At 49.4% G+C, this 19,343-nt stretch overlaps 1 protein-coding gene across 1 annotated transcript in view; it reads left to right on the top strand.

The window, feature by feature from the left end:
* Nucleotides 1–1,226: 1,226 nt before the first annotated feature.
* RHBDL3 (rhomboid like 3) overlaps nt 1,227–19,343 on the top strand; it is a 72,489-nt gene continuing 54,372 nt past the window's right edge. Inside the window, exons 1-2 of the mRNA XM_075169568.1 lie at nt 1,227–1,610; nt 5,162–5,185. Coding sequence (XP_075025669.1) covers nt 1,491–1,610; nt 5,162–5,185 — 144 coding nt within the window. The 5' untranslated portion in view covers nt 1,227–1,490. The remainder of the gene's footprint in view (nt 1,611–5,161; nt 5,186–19,343) is intronic.

The following is a 19,343-nucleotide window of genomic DNA, read 5'->3' as shown; positions in this document are numbered from 1 at the left end:
GTAGGTAGGTGTAGCTCATGTGGGCACATAGAAAGAACTTGGCACCATTCCCCTTTTCCTGCAGAAAAATCTTTTAGTAACTAAGAAGGACCCAGCAGCTAAGAGCATGGCCCCGTGTGGTTTCCCATCACTGTGTGGGATAAATTTGATCCAGATCAAAAGTAATATGCAGTATGGAGTTCATGACAGCTGTGGATGGGAGAGACAACCTCTGCTGTATGCTCCGCTATTGCTGGATGGAAGATCCCATTCCTGTTCCGGAGGTATTCTATCTGGATTTTTTTTTGCTTGTTTTTTGTTGTTTGTTTTTTAAACAAATTTGTAGAGAAAAGCGGGACTTCTAGCTTGGTTCTGCCCTCGTGGCTGAGGCATGTCTGACCTGGTATTGGAGCTCTTGCATCAAGAAAACGTGGCCTGCATTGCTGGACCCTCTCTGCTCTGACGCTGGGCTCCGTCTAGCTTTGGCTGTCGGTGCAGCAGAAAGCAGAGGCACTGGCACCATGTGGATCAGCCTGGCTCTGCTCGCCCTTCCCCCTCGCCAACCTGCTATTTCTGTACTTGATTAGAAGAAGCTAAAACTGCTGGATTTTTGCCTTCAGTCAAGGCATTCCTCAAGTTCCTAATCCAGGCTCCCGATAGTTAAGATACCTATCTTGAAATATAGAAACAAATAATTACGGTAAAGAATTCAAACCCCCACACCAACCCCGAATTGCGAGGCTCTCCGGGACGGAGAAGTTAGCTTCGGAACGCCCGAATAACCCGGCCCGTCTTGCCCGCTGCCCGCACTTGCTCAGCCAGACCCAGAGCGTCCGGACCGCAGCGGCAGGCACCTGCCAGCGGGATCGGAGGGGGCGAGGGCAGCGAGAAAGGGCTGAGACCTGCCCGGCTCCGCTCGGCCGGGCCCCGCCGCAGGGGCCGCCCGGTGCCGGCCGAACCTCGGCAGGTCGCTGCGGGGGGAGGCGGTGCCCGGGCGGGCCGCGCCGCCTCCCGCGGGCAGGGGCGACACGGGCCCCCCCCCCGCCTCGTCGCCGCCCTGCCCGCATCCTCGGACGTGCTGCAGCTCCGGGCTCTGCCTGCGAGAGCCCCCGAGGGCGCGCAGCTCCCCCGCGCCGCCAAGGGCAGCCCCCGCCCCCGGGCCGGCATGGCTCGGGGGAGGCGCCGGCCGTGCCCCGGGCCGGGGGCCGGGGGCTGGGGGCACCGCCCGGCCGCAGGGGCGGGCAGCGGGAGGAGGCGAGTTGTCCGAGCCGGCACGGGGAGGGGTCACCTGCCCCGTCCGGAGCCGGCCGCCGGGATGCCGCCCGCCAGCGCTGCCCGCGCTAATTGGATGTTCCCTGGATGGAGGATTTCCTCCCCTCCCGGCTGCGGGAGTCATGAAGGCAGGCACGGCTGCGCTTGAAAGTTTGCCAAGCAGCAGCTAGGTTTAATTTCTTTAAGGATCTGGGGAGAAGGGGGGGGGGGCGGGGGCTGGAGGGGGACCGTTTCCAAGCATGGGAGACAGGCTGCCGGAGCCTCACGCCAGCTCTTCCCCTGCTGTGGCTGCCAGCTCGGAGGCGGAAGAAATCGAGGTGCTGGACTCCGAGGATGTCCTACCTATGGCCGCAGAGGATGTAAGTTTCCTTTGCTCGGTGCCTTCCCCCCTTTCCCCCGGGCCGGGTTAATCGGCTCAAGCTATTTATAGATGAAGTCCGGGATGGGGGGAGGAATGGGGCTGGTGACCCTCTGGGGCGAGGGAAAGCCGCCGTCCCCGCCGCTCTGCGCGCCCCTCGCCGCCGGCTGTCTGCGGGCTCCGGCAGCCGCCGGGCCGCCTCCGGCCCCGGGGCCGCAGCTCCCTTTTCCTCCCTGCCCCAGCCCGGAAAGCCCCGGCGGCAGCGGCCCGGACAGGCTGCCGGTCCGCTCGGTGTCCGTGCCCGGAGCCGCGCCGCCGGGGAGATGCTGGCGAGCTGCGGCTGGGCGGGCAGGGGCAGCGGGGCTGCGCACAGAGGGAGCTCCAGAGGCTGGAGAGGTGCTGACGCCTTGGCTTGAGGGGCTTCCCGGGGACAGAGAGCTTTTCCAGAGTCCCAGCCACTCGGAGGGTGACAGATGTGAAACGCTCCCGCTCTCGGGAGCCTGTTCCCTCTTCCAGCCCCCGAGAAACAAACAGCCGAGGAAGTTTTTTGCCCGGCTCGGGCTGATAGCGTCTCTCCACCCTCTGAGCTCTGAGTGCACCTGAGGGTGGGATAACTTGGCACCTCTGCACATCCAGCCTAGAAGGACACTAAGTGGTCCTGCGTGCTTTGAATCTGCTCCTGCCAGGCTGAGCAGCAAAGCCTGCAGAGCTGAGGCGGTAGTTCTGCATCTACCGGTCCCGGAGGCAAGAGCTCGCTGTGCACCTGTCTGGGGGGGAGCGAACGTGAGCAGATCCTGCATTCCTGGCACATCCCAGGACTGCTCGCAGCTCTCCTTCCCAGCAAACTCTGTGCAAAGTGCTCAGTCTGCAGAGGTTAAGTGCAGGCTCTGTTCCTGCCTATGGAGGGATGAAGCAGTGATACCTAATGTCTTTCTGAAGTGGGCTCTGGCTTGGCTCTTGCACCGGTATGAAAGGGACACTTGTGAACTAAGCCTCCAGCAATAGCACATCCCCTTTCCCCTCTACTTTTATGACACTGCTGGAGGAACCCGCCTGGGGCTGCTTCGAGGCAGTCCTGCTCCTCATCCCCCAGCCCTTCCTTCTGAATCACTGAGAATTTGGTTGCTGTTGGATTTTCCTCCCAGAGGGTAGCGGAGGAAGTGCAGTTGCCTGGTAGAGCTGCATTCCCCAGGCTGTATTCCTGAGCACTGCACAGTCAGGAGGGAACGTGTGATGCAGTTTGACCTCTGCTACAGCCCTGCCAGACCGTCTTAAGAGTAGCGTGCCTGACCCAGGGGCATGTGTAGCTTTCACTTAGAAAGGGTGGCTTTCCAGGAGCTTTCACAATCCAGGTTTCCAAATCCCTGTGCTTGCTTATCTCAGACTGTGACCTTTTCTTTCCTGAGAAATTTTGTGCCTGTCTCGATGGTCTACAAGAAAGATTTCCTGTTGTGATACACATGGGCCTCTTGGAGTTACTCCAGCCTCTGCACGAATGCAGCCATTAGCAATTCAATCCTGCCAGGGGCCCAGGAGACGCTGAAGTGCTGAGTGCCTGGCAGGATTGGGCTCCTGAGACAGGAAAGAGACCATGAGCCTCTTGGTGAAATCTAGATTCTCACCCTAGTTCTGCTACTGACTTGCTGCTTGACCTTGAGGTAGGACAGCTTGGGTCTGATCCAGCTCGCAGTCTCTTGCTGTTCCTTACGCTGGGATCTGCATTGTTATTTGACTCTGGTACCTTGTTTTCTGCAATCAACAAAACGGAGCTAGGTATAGAGCCCACAGTTGCATTGGTTATGGGAAGCTGCTGAGACCTGGCAATAGATGATGTGACAGAAGCCTGAGGTATCGTGTATCATCTGCAAGTCGCAAGAGCAGGAAGTGGTGTAAATGCCCTCCTCCTCCATGGCCAAGATTTTCTGCTGAAACAAGCTGGCTACAGAGCATCATCTCTGAAAATTCAAACTGCTCCGCACTAGGAGCGTGCCCCCCGGGACCTAACTGGGAGTTGATTTTCTGTTGTTATTATTACATTTGAAAGCTTGATGTAAGCTCTCTAGCTTGGCCAGCAAGAACTGACACAAGGTCAGTTCTTTATGTGTTATTAACCACAAAAATATTGCATAGTGGAGGTTTGGCTGTCACAGCCTTGACAGTGTATAACAGCTCAGCTGTGATGTCATTACAGCTCTCGGAGCAGCATTCCACAAAGCCAGGATTCAGGCAGTCCCAAAATGTTCTGTTTAAAGTGCTGGACTGATGTATGGTGATAAATGGGAGTTTATAAATGGATAGAGGCATGGGGAGGAGGGGAGCCAACAACTTAACTGATTAAATGGAATTCAGTGGCCTGATATCCCACTGTCTCTCCAGTCAATTCTGCTTTAGATCTGCCTACCGGGTGAAAGGAAATGTTCTTCCAGGACTAGATAAGACTCTCACCACAACTCTGCTTTGCATATAGCACAGTGAGGAGATTTGCTTGTATGAGTCTGATGTTTGCTGTTTTTCTCACTTTGCTTTTCTGGCAAGATGAATGAGGCAGAAACAAAGTGTTGTGCTGAACAGCGTTCAGACAGGAGAGCTGGAAATGTGCAAGGTTTTTTCTGGGGACCGCAAGCCAGTGGTTACCCCATAGTTGCCCCATGGAAGTTGCTCTCTCCTCAGCTGGCCCCCAAATCCAGGAGAGATGAGAGAGAGCCTTAAACAATTCATTAGGAATTTCCTCTGTTCCGTGGGACTGTGAGGCAGCAAGCCTGGGGCAGGGAGGTGACTTGACATCGGTCTTTCTACAAAGCATAAATCGGAGCCAGTCGCCAGCTTGTTTTTTCTGTTCCCAAGTGACAAGGGCTTGTGGAGTGTTCACATGGTCCTCTGTGTTGAAGTGGAGCTTCCTCCTCTACAGAGCTTTTAAGGCAGATCTGCTAGAACAAAAGTTGTGGGGTAAATCCTTGTAATGGGCTCTCTCCAGTTTTCCCCCCTTCCACCCTGCACGAGAGGAATTACCTGTTTTTCAGATGTGGACATGCGAAGCTCAAACAACTGATGGGTTATCAAAGACCTTGCAGCAAGTCCCTGCCAGAGTTAGGAGCAGGCAGCAGACAAGGCGCTGACAACCAGACAAGGTGGTCTGTGGGTCAGTGTTGGGCCACAGGACTTCACAAAGTGATCTGAAAAACCGTTGCTAACTCCTCCCTCCCTCGATATACACCAAGCTTTCTTGATCCCTGTGAGTAAAAAAGCCTTTTATTCCTTGCTTGCCTGCAAGTAGACAAAGCAGGAGAAAACAGAATTAACACATGAATGTTCTGAATTCATCCTAATTTGGATTTGTAAATGAAAACTGTCTTCCCTGTGGTTGGTAGATTCTCCCTGCCTCCTCCCCCGGAAGGGTAGGTGATTCTGGGATGAAGAAGGATGTTGGAAATGGCACTAAATCATTTGGTTATTCCTCTGTTAGAATATACTTCTGCAGTTTACTGCATGTTAATGTCGTTGCTCTTAAACCTTCTTTTTCTTCTTTTTCCTCCCTTATGCATTGCCTCTCAGCACTGGAAAGCCCTGTTTGATCAGGTATGTGAACAACTGATATATTGTCTGTCTTGTGAGCAAAGATTCTAACCTCCAGTTAATTTCCTCTGTACTAGATTTTCCCTGCATTTAAATTACAGCCTAGGAGTAATGTGCTCCATACTCCCAGTTCCCAGGATGCTGGTGTGCAAGTCATAATTATCACTACTGCTTTGGGCCTTCCTCTCAATTCCTCTTCAGAGTAGCCAGGGACAGAAGCGGGCCCAGCCTGGCCATCCCTCCTAGCGCAGGGGCTGAGCAGAGGTGCTGCAGCAGATGCTCTTTTTGCTGCCAGTTGCACTATCCTTGCTCTGTGGATTAAAGGATCTTCTAGTCTTTGAGGCAGGCAAATTAGGACCTGTAAAACCAGGACGGTATTCTTTGAAATGGCTCCCCAGCTGCTAAACTGACTTCTGCAGGGTTACATCCTCCAGGGGAGGACCTGCTGCTTTAAACTTGCACAGAATTAGCAAAGTATCTGCTTCTGTACCAAAGACTATGGTTGTATCAGGTAAATGCCTTGGGTTGGATCTGTAGCTGGCTGAAATCAGCACAGCTCTGTAGGGCTCTGAGTTATAGCTGCTGAGAATTTGGGTTGTGGATTCTAGTTTGTAAATTATGCTTTTAGCTGCTTTAACTGACATGTTTGCTTTGTGGTATTCCTTCCATCTGCCAGGTTGAAATGTGAAGCATCTATAAACTGAAGGATTTTTCTAGGGTTGATTTGCTTCTAAACTGCAGCACTCTCTTGATGTCATAAACTTTTGTGCTGTTGTGTGTGCGTGTAAATGTCACCTTCTGTGAGGGAGCTTACTCTGATGCTGGCATTGTCCTGGCAATACTAAAGTTCGTATGGGATTTTGTCCCTGCTTTATGAGGCGATAATCTTGCTTCTGCGTCTGGCTGAACTGCAAAGCCAGACGCTGTGGTGCAGTCTCTGCGAAAGGATGTCCTTGGTACCCTGGGGGTCCTGTTATCATCCAGCTAATAACTGGACTGCCTGTTCTGATGAGTGCTCCTTTATACCTAGTTAGCCGTGACTGACTGCTAATCCACGTGTCTGGACTGCCGTACATTTGTTGTTGTACAGTCAAGCAAGCTGGCAGTTGGGAATTAGATTACTATAATTGTTGATCACACCTAAATTGCGTGGTGTATTTGAATTTGCTGGGGCTCGTAGGGTGTGCTGCCACTCACTAGGTGAATGCAAGATAAAGGTGGATGCTTGTGGTCTGGGCTGAATGTTTGTTTCAGCCACTTTGAATTCTCCCCCATCTCAAATGTTGGCCTTAATTTGGAGTCTGATTCTACAAGCACCCTTTGAAGTCATTGAGTCCTTGTGGGATGGGGCTCTTGGCTGGTAGCTACCTCGGGCTCAAAGAGAGGAATCTGTAATTTCCCCCTGGACTTGCTTGAATAGTAGATGGGGTTTTTTTTTCCTTCTTTTTTTCCTTTTTAAGGGAAAGGAGAGTGTGACTGTTGGATTTACAGAACATTACCCCAGTGACAAGGGAATGGGCTGTAAAGGCAGACCTTCAGTAATTAGCTATGTTTCAATTAGGGCTGCAGCTGAAATTTAAGCCTTGTCTGTAAGACTTTATTATCAAAGAGAATGCAACCTGTGACAACTAGTCGTAAGTCCTGAATAAATCAATAATGTCCTTGTTGCCTGTGGGCAAAGCCAAGGAGCTGACGTCTTCCTTGAGCGTTATATCAGCAATGCAATGCAATTAGCCCTGCAGTGAATTGCAAGATGCTGTTTGTCATGGAACAAGGTTGCTATTCCCAGCAGCTCTGTGCTGGTAGGAGAGGGGAGTGTTTTGTTTAGCTCTGATTGGCATCCATGTGAAACATGAGGACAGTCTTAATAACTAGAGAAAGCCTGTGTGCTGAAACTCGGAACAGTTGCAGCTCTCCCTGGGAGATACGACCTGGCCTTATGTGTGCTTAGAGTGGAAATGAGTGGCCAAAGATTCACGTGCCCTGTGTGTTTGTGACTCGTGGGCTGGGACTGAAGTTTGATAGCCACCCTCTCAGCTGAGACACATGGGCCTCTATACTCACCACCTCCCAGGAGAGCAGCAGAGCAAGAGAAGGCTCTGGAGAAAGTGTTAGAGCAGTTGGGAATTCACAGGCTGGGAGTCTGCAAGTCTCTTTTTTCTGGGGTGATGGAGTATGACAGCAAACAGTGCGAGGGAGGGGTCAGCACTTCCCCCCTCTTGCCTTTGAGGGGGGAAAGAAGTTCTTATTAATGCCTTTTTTGGGGGGGGGGGTGGGGTGTTTAATACTTTTATTTAGGTTTACTGATAAAACCCCCAGGTTTCTATTTAGACATACAAAATTAAAGGGTTTGGGGTTTTTTATGACAATCCCTCCCCACCATCTTAAATGAAAAATTCAAAACTTCTTGATGAAAATTGCTGCTCAGCCATAAAGCAGTGCTTTTTGCTTGTTTATTATGGGGAGAGGAGTGACTGACAATGCTTTCTGCAGGAACTTTTTATTTGTTTTGATCCAGCTCTAATCTGTCACACTGGGAACCGTCAGTGACTCAAGCCAATATCTCCAGCCACTTGCAGATTGCTTCTTTTTGGGAAGTAAAAGAACTTAAATTTGGCAAAAAGGCAGAACTGCTTCCTAGGCCTTGAGGTTCAAAGAAGCCCATTCCAGGGCAAAATCCTGACTACACTGAAGCAAGTACCAAAATTCCTCTTGCGCTTGGTGGGGTCAGCACTTCACCCAAGAGTTTGGGAGCAGGCAGACATGCGGCTTTTCGGTGCTGCAGCCAGGCAGTTACAGTACAGCTGCTGCTTCATACTGTGCTTACGAGATGCGTTTTTTATTACGAGGCCATGGCCCTCGGGCAGCTCTAACTCACTTTTATATGGGAAATTTTATAGGGATTCATACATTTATTTATTGTGCTCATAAACACCCTCCACCCCCACACACTCATTAGCTCCGCATCTGCTGCCTTCTGCAGAGCCTGCACCGTCGCTGAGCACTCCACGCTGTCTCCGTGTGGAATCCAAGCTCTGAGCAGAGCAAGGCATTGCCTCTCACCATCCCTCCGCAATCACTTGGGGTTTTCTTCATTTGTTCTTCACTGGCCAAAACCCCGGGGTTTTTTTGTTAATCTTCTGGTAAAGTTAAAAATGCGACAGTCCCAGGAGCAGGTCCTGACAGTTTCACACTTCTCTGTGCTAATAAGATCCCTTGTTAATTGCCTTGCACACAGACATGAGAACACCTCACTGTCCTTGTTGAAGCCAAGTTGTCTGATGGTTAGAGAGTCTCCTAAGGGGCTGTTCCTGCTTTGCTATGTCCTTTCTAGGGCATTGGGTGCCCTTCTTTGCCTCCATGTCCCCAGTGCCCCTGCTTTAGAGATGACTGCAGCTAATCGGTATTATCCAGTCCTTGGCTGTGCTGGGTGAAAGGAGCTGTCTAGGAGGACGATGTTCATTATTAGGACAGACCTGCCTTCTGAAGGTGGCTTTTAGCATTGTTAGATGACACGAGCTTGTATCATCTTCTCTGTTTCCCCATCGCTGCTGAAATTTCAAGGGTGGGTTAACGTTATCAGTCCTCATCTCAGAGTTCTCACTTCTTCTCACCCGTACTCTGGTTTGTAGTCATGACAACAAACTTGTTTTAAATAGACACACACAAAACTCTTCAAAAAGACCTTCCTCACTGGCTCAGCACCTTGATCCTATCGCTTGTCAATCCACGCTGTGTTTTTGTTGCAGCTGCTTTAGAAACCCTGGATTCCTTCCTGAGACTTGTACGTGGGTGTGATGGCAACAGATGAACAGAGTTTATGGGGAATGCAGAGAGATGCCAAGTTACCCTGTCTGTGTAGGCAGCTAATGGAAAACTTGAGCTCAGAAACAAGGCTGTAGAGATACCCTGGACCAGACGTACACTTGCCAGGAAGAGTTCGGTTGCTGACACTACCAGCAGTGGGTGCAGCTGAACCTGCTCTGCCGTGGTTTCATAAAACCATGCTGACTTTGCAGCCTTCTTAAATCCAGGGCTGGTTCCTGCAAGATTGAAATTGCAAAGCAATCCATAAAATCAGGCCAGCTATGATCATGGTTGGTGGTAACCGAGAAAGGGAATTATTTTGAACTCAATGATCTTTTATGTTAACTGTGTCCCTTTTCTCTGAATAGCCTTTAACACAGGCAGGATGAGCTATTTCCCTGTAAAAGAAATTCCTGTGTTTACTGGGGCACTGTTGAGCTAAACATCGCACTTCACTCTGAAAAGTTTCCCTGACTGTTGTTGCTGGCTAACCCCTGCCAGCTGTGATGGGAAGACCTCGCCGGGCAGGTCTCTTCAGAGGGACCACCGCTCTAGGCAGCGGTTTGTGCCTGGAGATTTTACCACTTTCTCTGACAAACCGCTTATGTCTTACTGCTGGTTTGTGTGGGTCACTGGGAGCAGGAGGAGCAGAAATTGCAAGATGAGGAATAGGACATGATGGCAGTGAGAGCAGTGGTATAGGCAGGGGGGTTGAGCACAGGGTTGTATGCCACCTTCAAGTCCTTGCCTGAATTTTGGACTATCGCTGCCTTTTTAGATTAGTGTTTGTCAGGACATATGTCCCCATTTAAGTAGAGTGGTGCTGCGAAGAGGAGGTTATAGGAACTGGAATTAGGAAATAGTCATAGACTTGTTACTTCATCTCCTAATGTGAACTGGAGAATCAGAGGTGCTGGTGGGAAGACTGTCCACAGTGATAACAGATTAGCATCCAGGCCCTAAAACCGCGTCTGCCTTGTCTGCTATATTAGATGCTTCTGTGAGCATGGCAAGAAATTTGCCCCCTTCTCTCCCTCCACCAAGCTGTGCATTGTAAAAGGGAAAGACACTTTAAAAGCTACAAGGGTCTCTTGGCAATGCACAGAGGGGGTTCTGCATCTGCCCCACGCCTTGAGGTCTAATCTCATTTACAGTTGTCAGCGTGGGCTGCTGGAGGAGATGAAAGGCAGAGGAGAAGGAGGGAGAATAGATTAGTCTCGAGCAGAGGGCACTGGGAGTGCACCTGCCTCTGCCCCGCTACCTTGAGGAGGGGCGGCAATAGCAGCTGGGCATGTGTCATCTGCTGCTCTTTGAGGCGCCCAGCCATGGAGCACACGATTAATGACTCAAGGGGCTGGGCTTTTGTCAGCGATAAAGCCCTGGGATTTAGGCAGGGCTTTCCATCCTTTTTTCTGAGCAACGCCATCACTTTACATTTCTCAAGTGGCATTGCGGTCGCAGGGAGCTGCTGTCTGTAACCACAATGCTTCCCTTTCTCCTTCCTCCCCAAACTGGGCTGACCTTTGTCATGCAGCATTAACCCTTTGACTCCTCCATTTCGGCTTATGGGGTTGGGAAGAAAAAGACAGTCCCTTCAAATTCATTGCCCTGTGGACAAACTTGAAGGAAAGAATGGGCTGGTAAGAAAGGATCTGTTTTTGCTGGAGGAGATTGGTTTGCTGATGCTGTCTGAATTATCAACCCTTTGCTGCCTTCTGCCAGAGGCTCTTTTGAATACAGCAGCCCCCAGGAAAGAGGGGAAGGGAATTTATCCTTCCTTCAGTCAAGGAGGGAAACTGAGGCATTGAACAGCAAATAGATGTCTGAGAGACTATTCCCTCTGCAGGGTAATACCTTGTCTTTTACCCTGCCTGGATTAGCCTGTGTCCGTCCCCAGTGTTGTTACAGTGGATGGCAATCTCCCAGCACTTCAAGGCTTATACCCAGATTTGGCTTTTAGCCACAATACCCTGGAGTGATGGCTCAGCATGAAAAAGCTACCTGGAGGTCATTAATGATCTTCCTGCCTCGTGCAGGATGAACAGCAAAAATTCCCCAAGTTCCTCCTTAATCTTCTAATACCTCTGTACAATGAAGACCAGCCAGCCCCTAAGCTGGATGCGGATCTCTGGGATTGTCTGTATTTACACCTTCCCTGCAGCGTGAAAGGTTTGTGATCAGCTGCCCAACATTTCCCCTTTCCCTGGCTATTTGGATACTCCTCTCTCCCATCCCACCAGCTTGTATGTGGACTGTTGGCTTTGCCTAGTGCAAAAAGTTGGGAGTAGAGGACATCAATACGAACCAGACATCAGCAGTGTAGCGAACACAGCACTATTAAGCTTGTGCTGGTAGAAGTAGGCATCTCCTGAAATGTTTCAAGGAGTCAATACACCGAAAAGCACATGGAGGCTGAGTCAGTCTTACACAGCTCGTGAGTTGCTGGCAGCTTGATGTCTCTAGATTTGTAAAAGCCTCAGGAGGCTTTGTACTATTACATATTTGTGTACCTTCCATGTCTGAGGTGCCTGGAAACCTGCACGGAGTGCAGCGTCCGAGAGGGACGGCAAGCTGCGTTCAGACCGTTGTATCTCTCTGCTGCCTCCTGATCCCAGCTGCAGTGAGAGGCTTTGGTAGCGTGTGCTCTGCCATTTCAGCTGAATGTGCGGGATGGTTTTTAGGCACATATATCCTTGCTAATGCATTGTTCTCAAATCCTGTCTTGCACATAGAAAATCACTGAAGCAATAAGAACATTTAAACCTGCCTGTTTAAAAAGAAAGGGGGGGAAAAGGCTGTAAACACAGGGTGGATTGATGCTGTTCTGTAAATTAGCTGGTGCATTGTGCTCTGTGGCTGCGTGCTCTGTTATGACAGAGAAGGGGAAGAGATCATCCTGTCTCCAGAGGAACAAACCAGCTGCTTAGCGAGCAGAAACAGTTTGGAGGTGCTTTTCTACACCATCATCACTTATGCCTGTAGCATTTACAGGGCTTTTAAAGTTATTCTTTACCAGACCTGGAAAGCAAGTGTTTCTCCTCTGTGGTAGGAAGTATGATGTTCCCATTGCTTTCCGGTATGTGCAGTCAGTGCAAATGTACCGGGGCACGTTTGCAAATTAAATGCAGCAGTGGGCGTGTTTGAGTTTGACAGCAGCCAAGGAAGCTGTGAGCTCTTTCTGCCTCCTCACTAAGCATTGTACAATGTGTTGGTCTGAAATCAGCTTGGTACCAACACACCATGAAGCAAAGTTGATGGGGTTCAGGTGATGGGCTGTTTTCCTGCACCATTGTACATATAGGCTGCTGAGGAAAGCTGATCTCTGAATGCTCTGGATTTTTATGTGATTCAAACCTTGCAGTGTTTGACTGTTCAAGCTGTAGCACTTGGGACAGTCACTTCTTTCCCGCTCCTCTCCTAATCTCCCGAGTGGTCGCATCCCACCTGATTCAGCTACTCGTGGTGACGCTGGGGATATTCTGTCACCAGCGATGATACGTCTTGGTGAAATGTGTAGTGAAAATCCTGAATGTTTGTGATCACACCTGTCCTGATACTTGTTTTTGAGACCAGTCATGTTCTTCTCTGCCCTGATGGATTCTAGCTGGCTAATTGTACTTCTCTGACGGTAATTTCGGCTGGAAAAGTTGTCATATGGGGCGAAGATCATCCAAAGGACTCCATAAGATCTGACTATGCAACTCATTGTAAGCCTGTGAAGTGTTTCTTTTGGATGCTGTGTTGGAGTAGAGGAGCCTGGAGGTTGACTTCTGCCTTGGGCTGTCCCTGTGTTACGTTGGGTGTCTTGTGCAAGGGCTGCTGTTGCGCTCTCCTCAGCTGCTCTGGGACCGACCCAGAATTTCCCAGTAGGAACTTCTCTTCCTTCTTTAGCAAGCACAAACCAGTAAAGAATTGTAGATTCTCTGGAAGTGACCTGAATTAGCAGTGACTAATTATCGGTGCCTGTAGTGTGGGGTTGTTCCCTGTGCCAGGGAATCACGAAAAGAATGCATAGAAGTCTCACTTGGACCTTGAATTCCTTCAACTCTCAAATCCCAGCACTAGCAAGACACAGAGAATGTATGTATTCTTAGTATATGTTCCTGTTGCTTAGGAACAGCTGTCTGCAGTGACCCTGTGTTGCTGGTAGGAAGAGTAACAATGTATGAAAGTGATGTTAAACAAGCAGGATCAATCTTACCCCTAGGAACTCTTCTTTGCGTTCTTTGATACTCGACATACTCTGTAAGTAGCGTGTACTCTGGAGTTTCCTGAATTGCATGAGGAAAAAATAAACGAGGGTGCTGGAGGCAAAGCTGTTTGTGACTACCATCAAACCTCTGGCCTCACGCACTTCTGCAGGGCAGCGTTCCCCGAGGAAGCAACTCTCTAACCTCTGTGATCCTTCACGATTAGGTACCAGTGATGATGGAGACCCTGATTTCTGTAACATACTTGTTTGTGATGTATGATTGTAGGGGAAGTGCTTGTTGATGACAGCCTACAGCCAGCGAGACGTAGCCATGCTTACCTCTTGGCAGAGAAAGGATCAATATTACGAAAGGTGAAAAATTGAAAGTTTCACAAAAGCTACCGGAGGACTTGATCCTGTGTGCTCTGACTTGGCTAGCAAAGCACTTGAAAACAAGTCTGACAATTGTCCTGGACCCATTATATGTCTAACATCAATGGTATGTTTTGCTGGGGCTGGCATGGTGTGTGCCCAAAGGGATTTGGAGAGCAAAGTGGGTTTGCAGTTCTGCCCCTTGGCTCTGAAACAGAGCCAGATGCTTGTTTCCCTCCGCTAGCTTCCTATCACTCCTCTCACACATTTACTTACCCTCACGCTAAGAAATAATGGGAAGTGGGCCTTGAGCATCTTTCCTCATTGCAGGCAGTGGCCTCCATGGAAGGATGTTGCTTTTTAGCCTTGTTGTTTGCACTGGGCAGGAAAATGAAAGTGTTTCTTGTGGTTCCTTCTTCCGTTTGAACTGCTGCCTCTTCCCTTAGCGGTTGGTTGCTAATAGAGGAATTGCTTTTGCACACAGTCTTGTTATCACTGGATTTATGTCTCTGGGTTTTCCTCCCCATCAGCAGGGAAGGCACATTTTTCCTTCATGTGTCCTCTGACAATAGTATTTAGGTTTTGGAGAAACGTTTATTTTGCATTGATTGCAGCCCCTTTGGGGGAGACTGCTGTGAAGAGCATGGGAGGTGGTCCTGGTGCTGCTATCTTTGGTCTCTGAGCTGTGCCTGGAGACCACGGCTGGAGGAATAACTTCCTTCCAACCTAAATACAGTGTCTGAAGAATCTTTATAGAGCTGCATGTTTGCCTTGTCACACTTGGACTTGCCAGCCCCGGGGACTGTTTGGGGATGTCTTGTGCATATGTGTGTGTGTGCAGGATTGCTCTTGTGCCTGCAACATGTTAAATATTCTGGAGTCGTCTCCTCTAGAGCTCTATAAACTAGAGCGTACATTGGCTTTTTTAGAGGATTCTCCAGTGTTGGGCATCCCCACCAGAGGTTTTTGCTCTTGCAATGCTTTTCAGTCAGCCTATATCCCAGAGGCTGTAGCGTGCTGGCTTGCTTGTGTGCTCTTCACCTGATGGGAGCCTCCTGCCTGCAGTCATTGCCTTCTACAGCATTTGGAGAGGCCAAAGCCATGCCTTTTTATGAATGAGTGCAGTGACCAGTTTATCTACCTGTCAGGCGTGACAGGAAACACGTGCTGGAGAGAGCAGCAGCATAGCTTCATTAGTTATATGTGAGGACTGAAGCTGGCTGGAGTATAAATGCTGCGCTGTCCCCTTCAACAAGACAGGTGTATTGGGTGACATCTCCCAGGGTGGTGATAGCCACAATGTCTCCCAAAGAATTGTCATATGTGTCTGAAACAGCATCTTCCAGCCTTATTCCTTCCCACTGTGGCCCCTGAGCAACGGCCCCTGCCGTTGCTGCATTGATTTATGGGATCTTTTAGGGTTGGTACTGGTGGCCAAGAAGAGCTGGGGCAGAAAGTAATTTGCCAGCTGCTGATTTATGGCCCTAGTAAACAGTCCTGGAAAGCACAGTGAGAATTTTCTGGACCTTACGCAGTTCCAGCTGACTGGAAGCTCCAGGCTGTTATTTGACCATGCAGAGTAATAAAACTGTGAAAACTAATTAACTTTTGGGCCTACTGCAAAACAAACTAGTTCATGCAAAAAATTACTCCACACTTGCAAGCAACAGTGACTTTATGAGCTTGTAAGCCTGTATTTAATGACCAAGCATGCAGTATGATGCGTGAAGTGTGTTCCTTTTGCTGACTTCTAAGGCAAAACAGAATATATCAAGCTCTAGTGATCACTGAGGATCTGAATACCAGCTTGGGATAATGCTCTCTTGCATCCTTATTAATTATGTAGCTGATGTGTGGGTGGAGGTTTGACACAAAGCTGCATTGGATGGTTTCTTGTAGTCTAAAACAGCCTAAATTATGCACACCCAACCTGAGCCGAAGCAGTTCATTCAAGGAAAGATGCTCTCTGCAGTGTGAGCACTGTAGTCTGAGGTCATTCTCTGCTCGCTGTTCCCCGTGAGGTGTAGCTGAATGAGCTCTTTCGCGGTGGGAACACCAAGGTGTTTTTCTCACGTTAGCAGGCAAACAGTCAGCCCTGCTCAGGACCTGCCTCCTGTGATGAGGGTGCTCTGTGTGTGCCAGTTGTGACGGTGACATCAGAGAAGGGAGGTTTCTGAGTGCCCCAGTATTGTGTTCCTTGCCAGTGAGGAGATACTTACCAACATTGTATAGATGATCCAGCCTCTGTCATCCTACACCGATTTGGAGGGAGGGAATGACTGGCCATTCTTCCCGCTTAATCAGGTTACTAAAGTAACCCTCCTCCTGTCCCATTGCTCCTGCATTACTCAGTAGCCCTTAATACTGGATGTCTAACTGCCGGTATTGTTAGAGTCAAAGCTGTGCCTGCTGATTCCTGTTCTCCTTTGCTAGGGTCTGTCAATTTGTCTGGTAGCAGAGCTTTGTGTAGAGCCTTTGTTCACTGAGACACACGATGCAGCTTTGCCGTTCTTTTCTGATCAATAACTCATCACCCCGAAGAGCAGAGCTGGCCCTTTTGCAGAACATAGGGTGCTCTGGAGTAAGCTATGCAGTTGTTTGCTATGTTTGAGCTGCACAGGCTTGAGCTGCGGTTCCTCAGAAAGCTGTAGGCACTGCGTGGCCTGTCCTCTCCCCCTGTTGAGAAGAGAGGGGAGGGAAGGTTCAATATTGTACCAGGCCCCTTTGCTGCCCCACTACGCGGCTGTGGAATGAGGGAGCCTGATCTGGAGCTACCTGCTGTGGGGGGAAGGTTGTGTGCTGGCCAGGTCTGTGCCCACACCTGGGTCACGCGGACAGAGCATCTCATATCTTGGCAAGATACTTGTCATGATTGCTGATACAGGAGCAGGTATTTGGAATTCGAAAAGAAACCATCTTAAAGGCAGGAGAATTGTGATGTGATGAGACTTTTTAATTTTTTTTTTTTTTTTTAAAGTTTCCCCCGCCTCTCTTTCTGATGGATGCGCTTGAATTGTTGTGGTACTCAGTACGAGAGTACCAGCTAGCATGGGTCTATTCCCAAGCTTTAGTTTTCTCCGCTAAGCTAAGTATTGTTGCAGAGCTATTATTTGACCTAAAATAAGTGTGTGTGCATACTCACTGCTATAGAATTCTGCTTTTTCACGCATCAAATCAAGTCTCTGTGGATTTTCACCTCCCTCCCAGATCTGGCAGACAGCGAAAAAGGGAGCTATTTTTAACCTGAAATGTTCTGTGTTTTAAGTCCAGAGTATAAAATGTAGTTTTTCTCCTGACAAGTTTCACGGCTGATTGCTATAAAACTCCTTGCCTTTAAAGGAAGGCTAAAACTTCCTACAGGAAAGGCAAAAGTTCTGATTTTTGGGGCTATGGATCTTAGTTCCTTTGAGAAACTGAAAAACAGTGGCAATCGCTGTCCTTGGATTGAAGACTTTACCAAGAAGGAGGAACAATTTAACAGAGGAGTCTAGCAAAGTCCAGTGTGGTAGAGTGGTATCACAAGACCCAGTTCCCCTCCAGGAGGGGAGATGATGGTCACTGAATGAGGAACCATTTGCCTGAAACAACATTTCTTGCAACCAAAGAGATCAGCATTACTGGCAGAACGGTGTTTACGCACCTTTCATCATCTTCTTGCTGTCACTACAGTTCTATCATCCCACTGGAGTCACTGCTCCATCTGTCCTCTTTGAAAGGCTGGCATGTATTGTCCAGGAGAGAAGATGAATTTCTGGTCCAAGTGTTCTCCCTGCCCAGAAGAAATGGGTATAGAAAACGTTTCTTCCTCTCCCCACTGTATGGGCTGTTCTGTGCCTCAGCCCAGCCTGATGGGTCAAAGGGGAGGTCACTTTTCAGAGCAGGTCCATCCTTCTGTGCTGACTGTCCTGCACCCAGGAGTGTGATGATGGGGACAGCAAGTTGTGGCCACCAAGGTGCAGACACTTGTCTAAGCAATAAGGGCTGAGACCGCTGGCTTCTTTTTGCCCTAAAGGGAGGAGGAGGGAGAGAGATCTGGCCGACTGTACAGGCAGGCTTGAGTTGGGGAAAGCAGCCTGCTCGGTTTTGCAGGATAGCTTTAGGTCAGAACTTCAGGCTAGGCAGTAGGCTGGATGCCTTGGGTGTGACAGGAGCAACGTTCCCTAGTCAGCGCTGAGCCCTGCTGCGTCTGTCCCTGCGGCACTGGTGGAGCTGCTTCAGTGCAAACCCCAGCTCAGCTTTCTTCTGGCTCCCAATGCTGAAGGGGCTATTTGTGACAGTCCAAGTGGTCTCTGTGCTGGTAGCCCCTTGAGCTGGGACAGCCCTCACCTGCCCTGCTGCAGCCTTGGTCAGCACAGAACTGCAGCTAATGAAACACAAGGTAAGAGGAGCTCCCTGCAGTTGTATGGGCAGAATTTTTCCTTGCTGAGTAAATTTCCATACTGGTTACCAACCTGGCAGCACCCTGCAGACGTAGCCTTTGTCTTTGCTGGAAGGACTATCTAACGCAGCCTGGTGGTCAGAGCACCATCTGATAAGGCTTAATGGGACAGCCAAGCTCTGAGCCCAGCAGACCACCCACAGTGCTGCCCTGCAGTGTGCTCCGCTCTGTTCTGCCTGATGCAGCAGGGGAGCAGCACTTGTCTTCTGGGGCTGGCTGGATCGTTGCTGTTTCTGCCTGGCCTTCATCTTCACTGGTGTTGCTCACCAGATATGTCACTAAGCAGCAGCAGAGAGAGACCCAATGGCTCAGATCTGATTAACTTCTACAACTTTATCCTGTGTCTTAATTGGATTAGCTGCAGGGGGGTGGTTTTGCTGTTGTTCCTGTTTTTTTCTTAAACAGGTACTTATCACTGTGACGTCTGATGCAAGCAACAAGTTAGAGTAGCAAGACCTGTGAATAAACAAGTGGTGTTTGCTTCTTCCCCACTGCTCAACTAACAGCTCCTGCCCTTCCTTTCTGCAAAATTGCTGTAGCTGATGGCGGTGAGATGGGTCTGAGCAAGCCCTGCAGTTGGGTCTCTTGGGAGGGGTGGGTCTCGCCTTACTGCCTAGATGCCAGACCAAGAGCCCCTGATGCAGTTCTGTTACTTTTGGGAAGGTTTTCTGATAACACGCAGTAAACATTCAAAGCAGTATTAACTTTCCATGTCCAGTTTCTTTCATATTTTCTTTGAGTTTTTTAGTTTTCTTCAGGGCCTGATTCTTCAGCACCTTAGCGTTTTTGCTTCTATCACTGCAGTGGCTGTGGGCCGTAGGGAATTGGCAGCACTGCAATAGCCCTTCCTCTTCAATGACATCAAAGCTCATCCTCCAGTATTAGTTCATTTAGTTTCGCAGGTGGGAACATGGAGTAAGGAGATCAGTGATCATATCCTGTTACAATGGGGGACAGGCTGCTACAGACCTAAAAAAGGCGTGGAATCCATTTGATTATGGGATTGTCCCTCATTCCTCAAGCCGCTGTCTACCTGCATGGTGCCCAGTTGAGAAAAAGGAGAACCAGTTTACAGGAGACTTTCCCCCATGTCCATTCTTCTGCCTGCAGCACCCAGTTACTTCTTCAACAAGCTTAAAATAGAAGCCCGTTTCCTTGCCATAGTTGTAATTGGCACTGGAGAGGGTCATTCACCTCCAGGGATGATAGAAGGGGTACATGCCGCTGAGAAGCGCTCTCTTACATCTGTTTCTAGATAGCTGTGCACAAAAAGAGTGAATTGTAGGTGTGATATCAGAGCACGGCTCTGTTCCAGGAGGAATAATAGATGTACCAGCACCACTCTAGCTGTT

The sequence above is a fragment of the Calonectris borealis genome, chromosome 20, assembly GCF_964195595.1.
Source record: "Calonectris borealis chromosome 20, bCalBor7.hap1.2, whole genome shotgun sequence".
NCBI lineage: Eukaryota > Metazoa > Chordata > Aves > Procellariiformes > Procellariidae > Calonectris > Calonectris borealis.
This window is presented reverse-complemented; position numbering and strand designations above follow the sequence as displayed.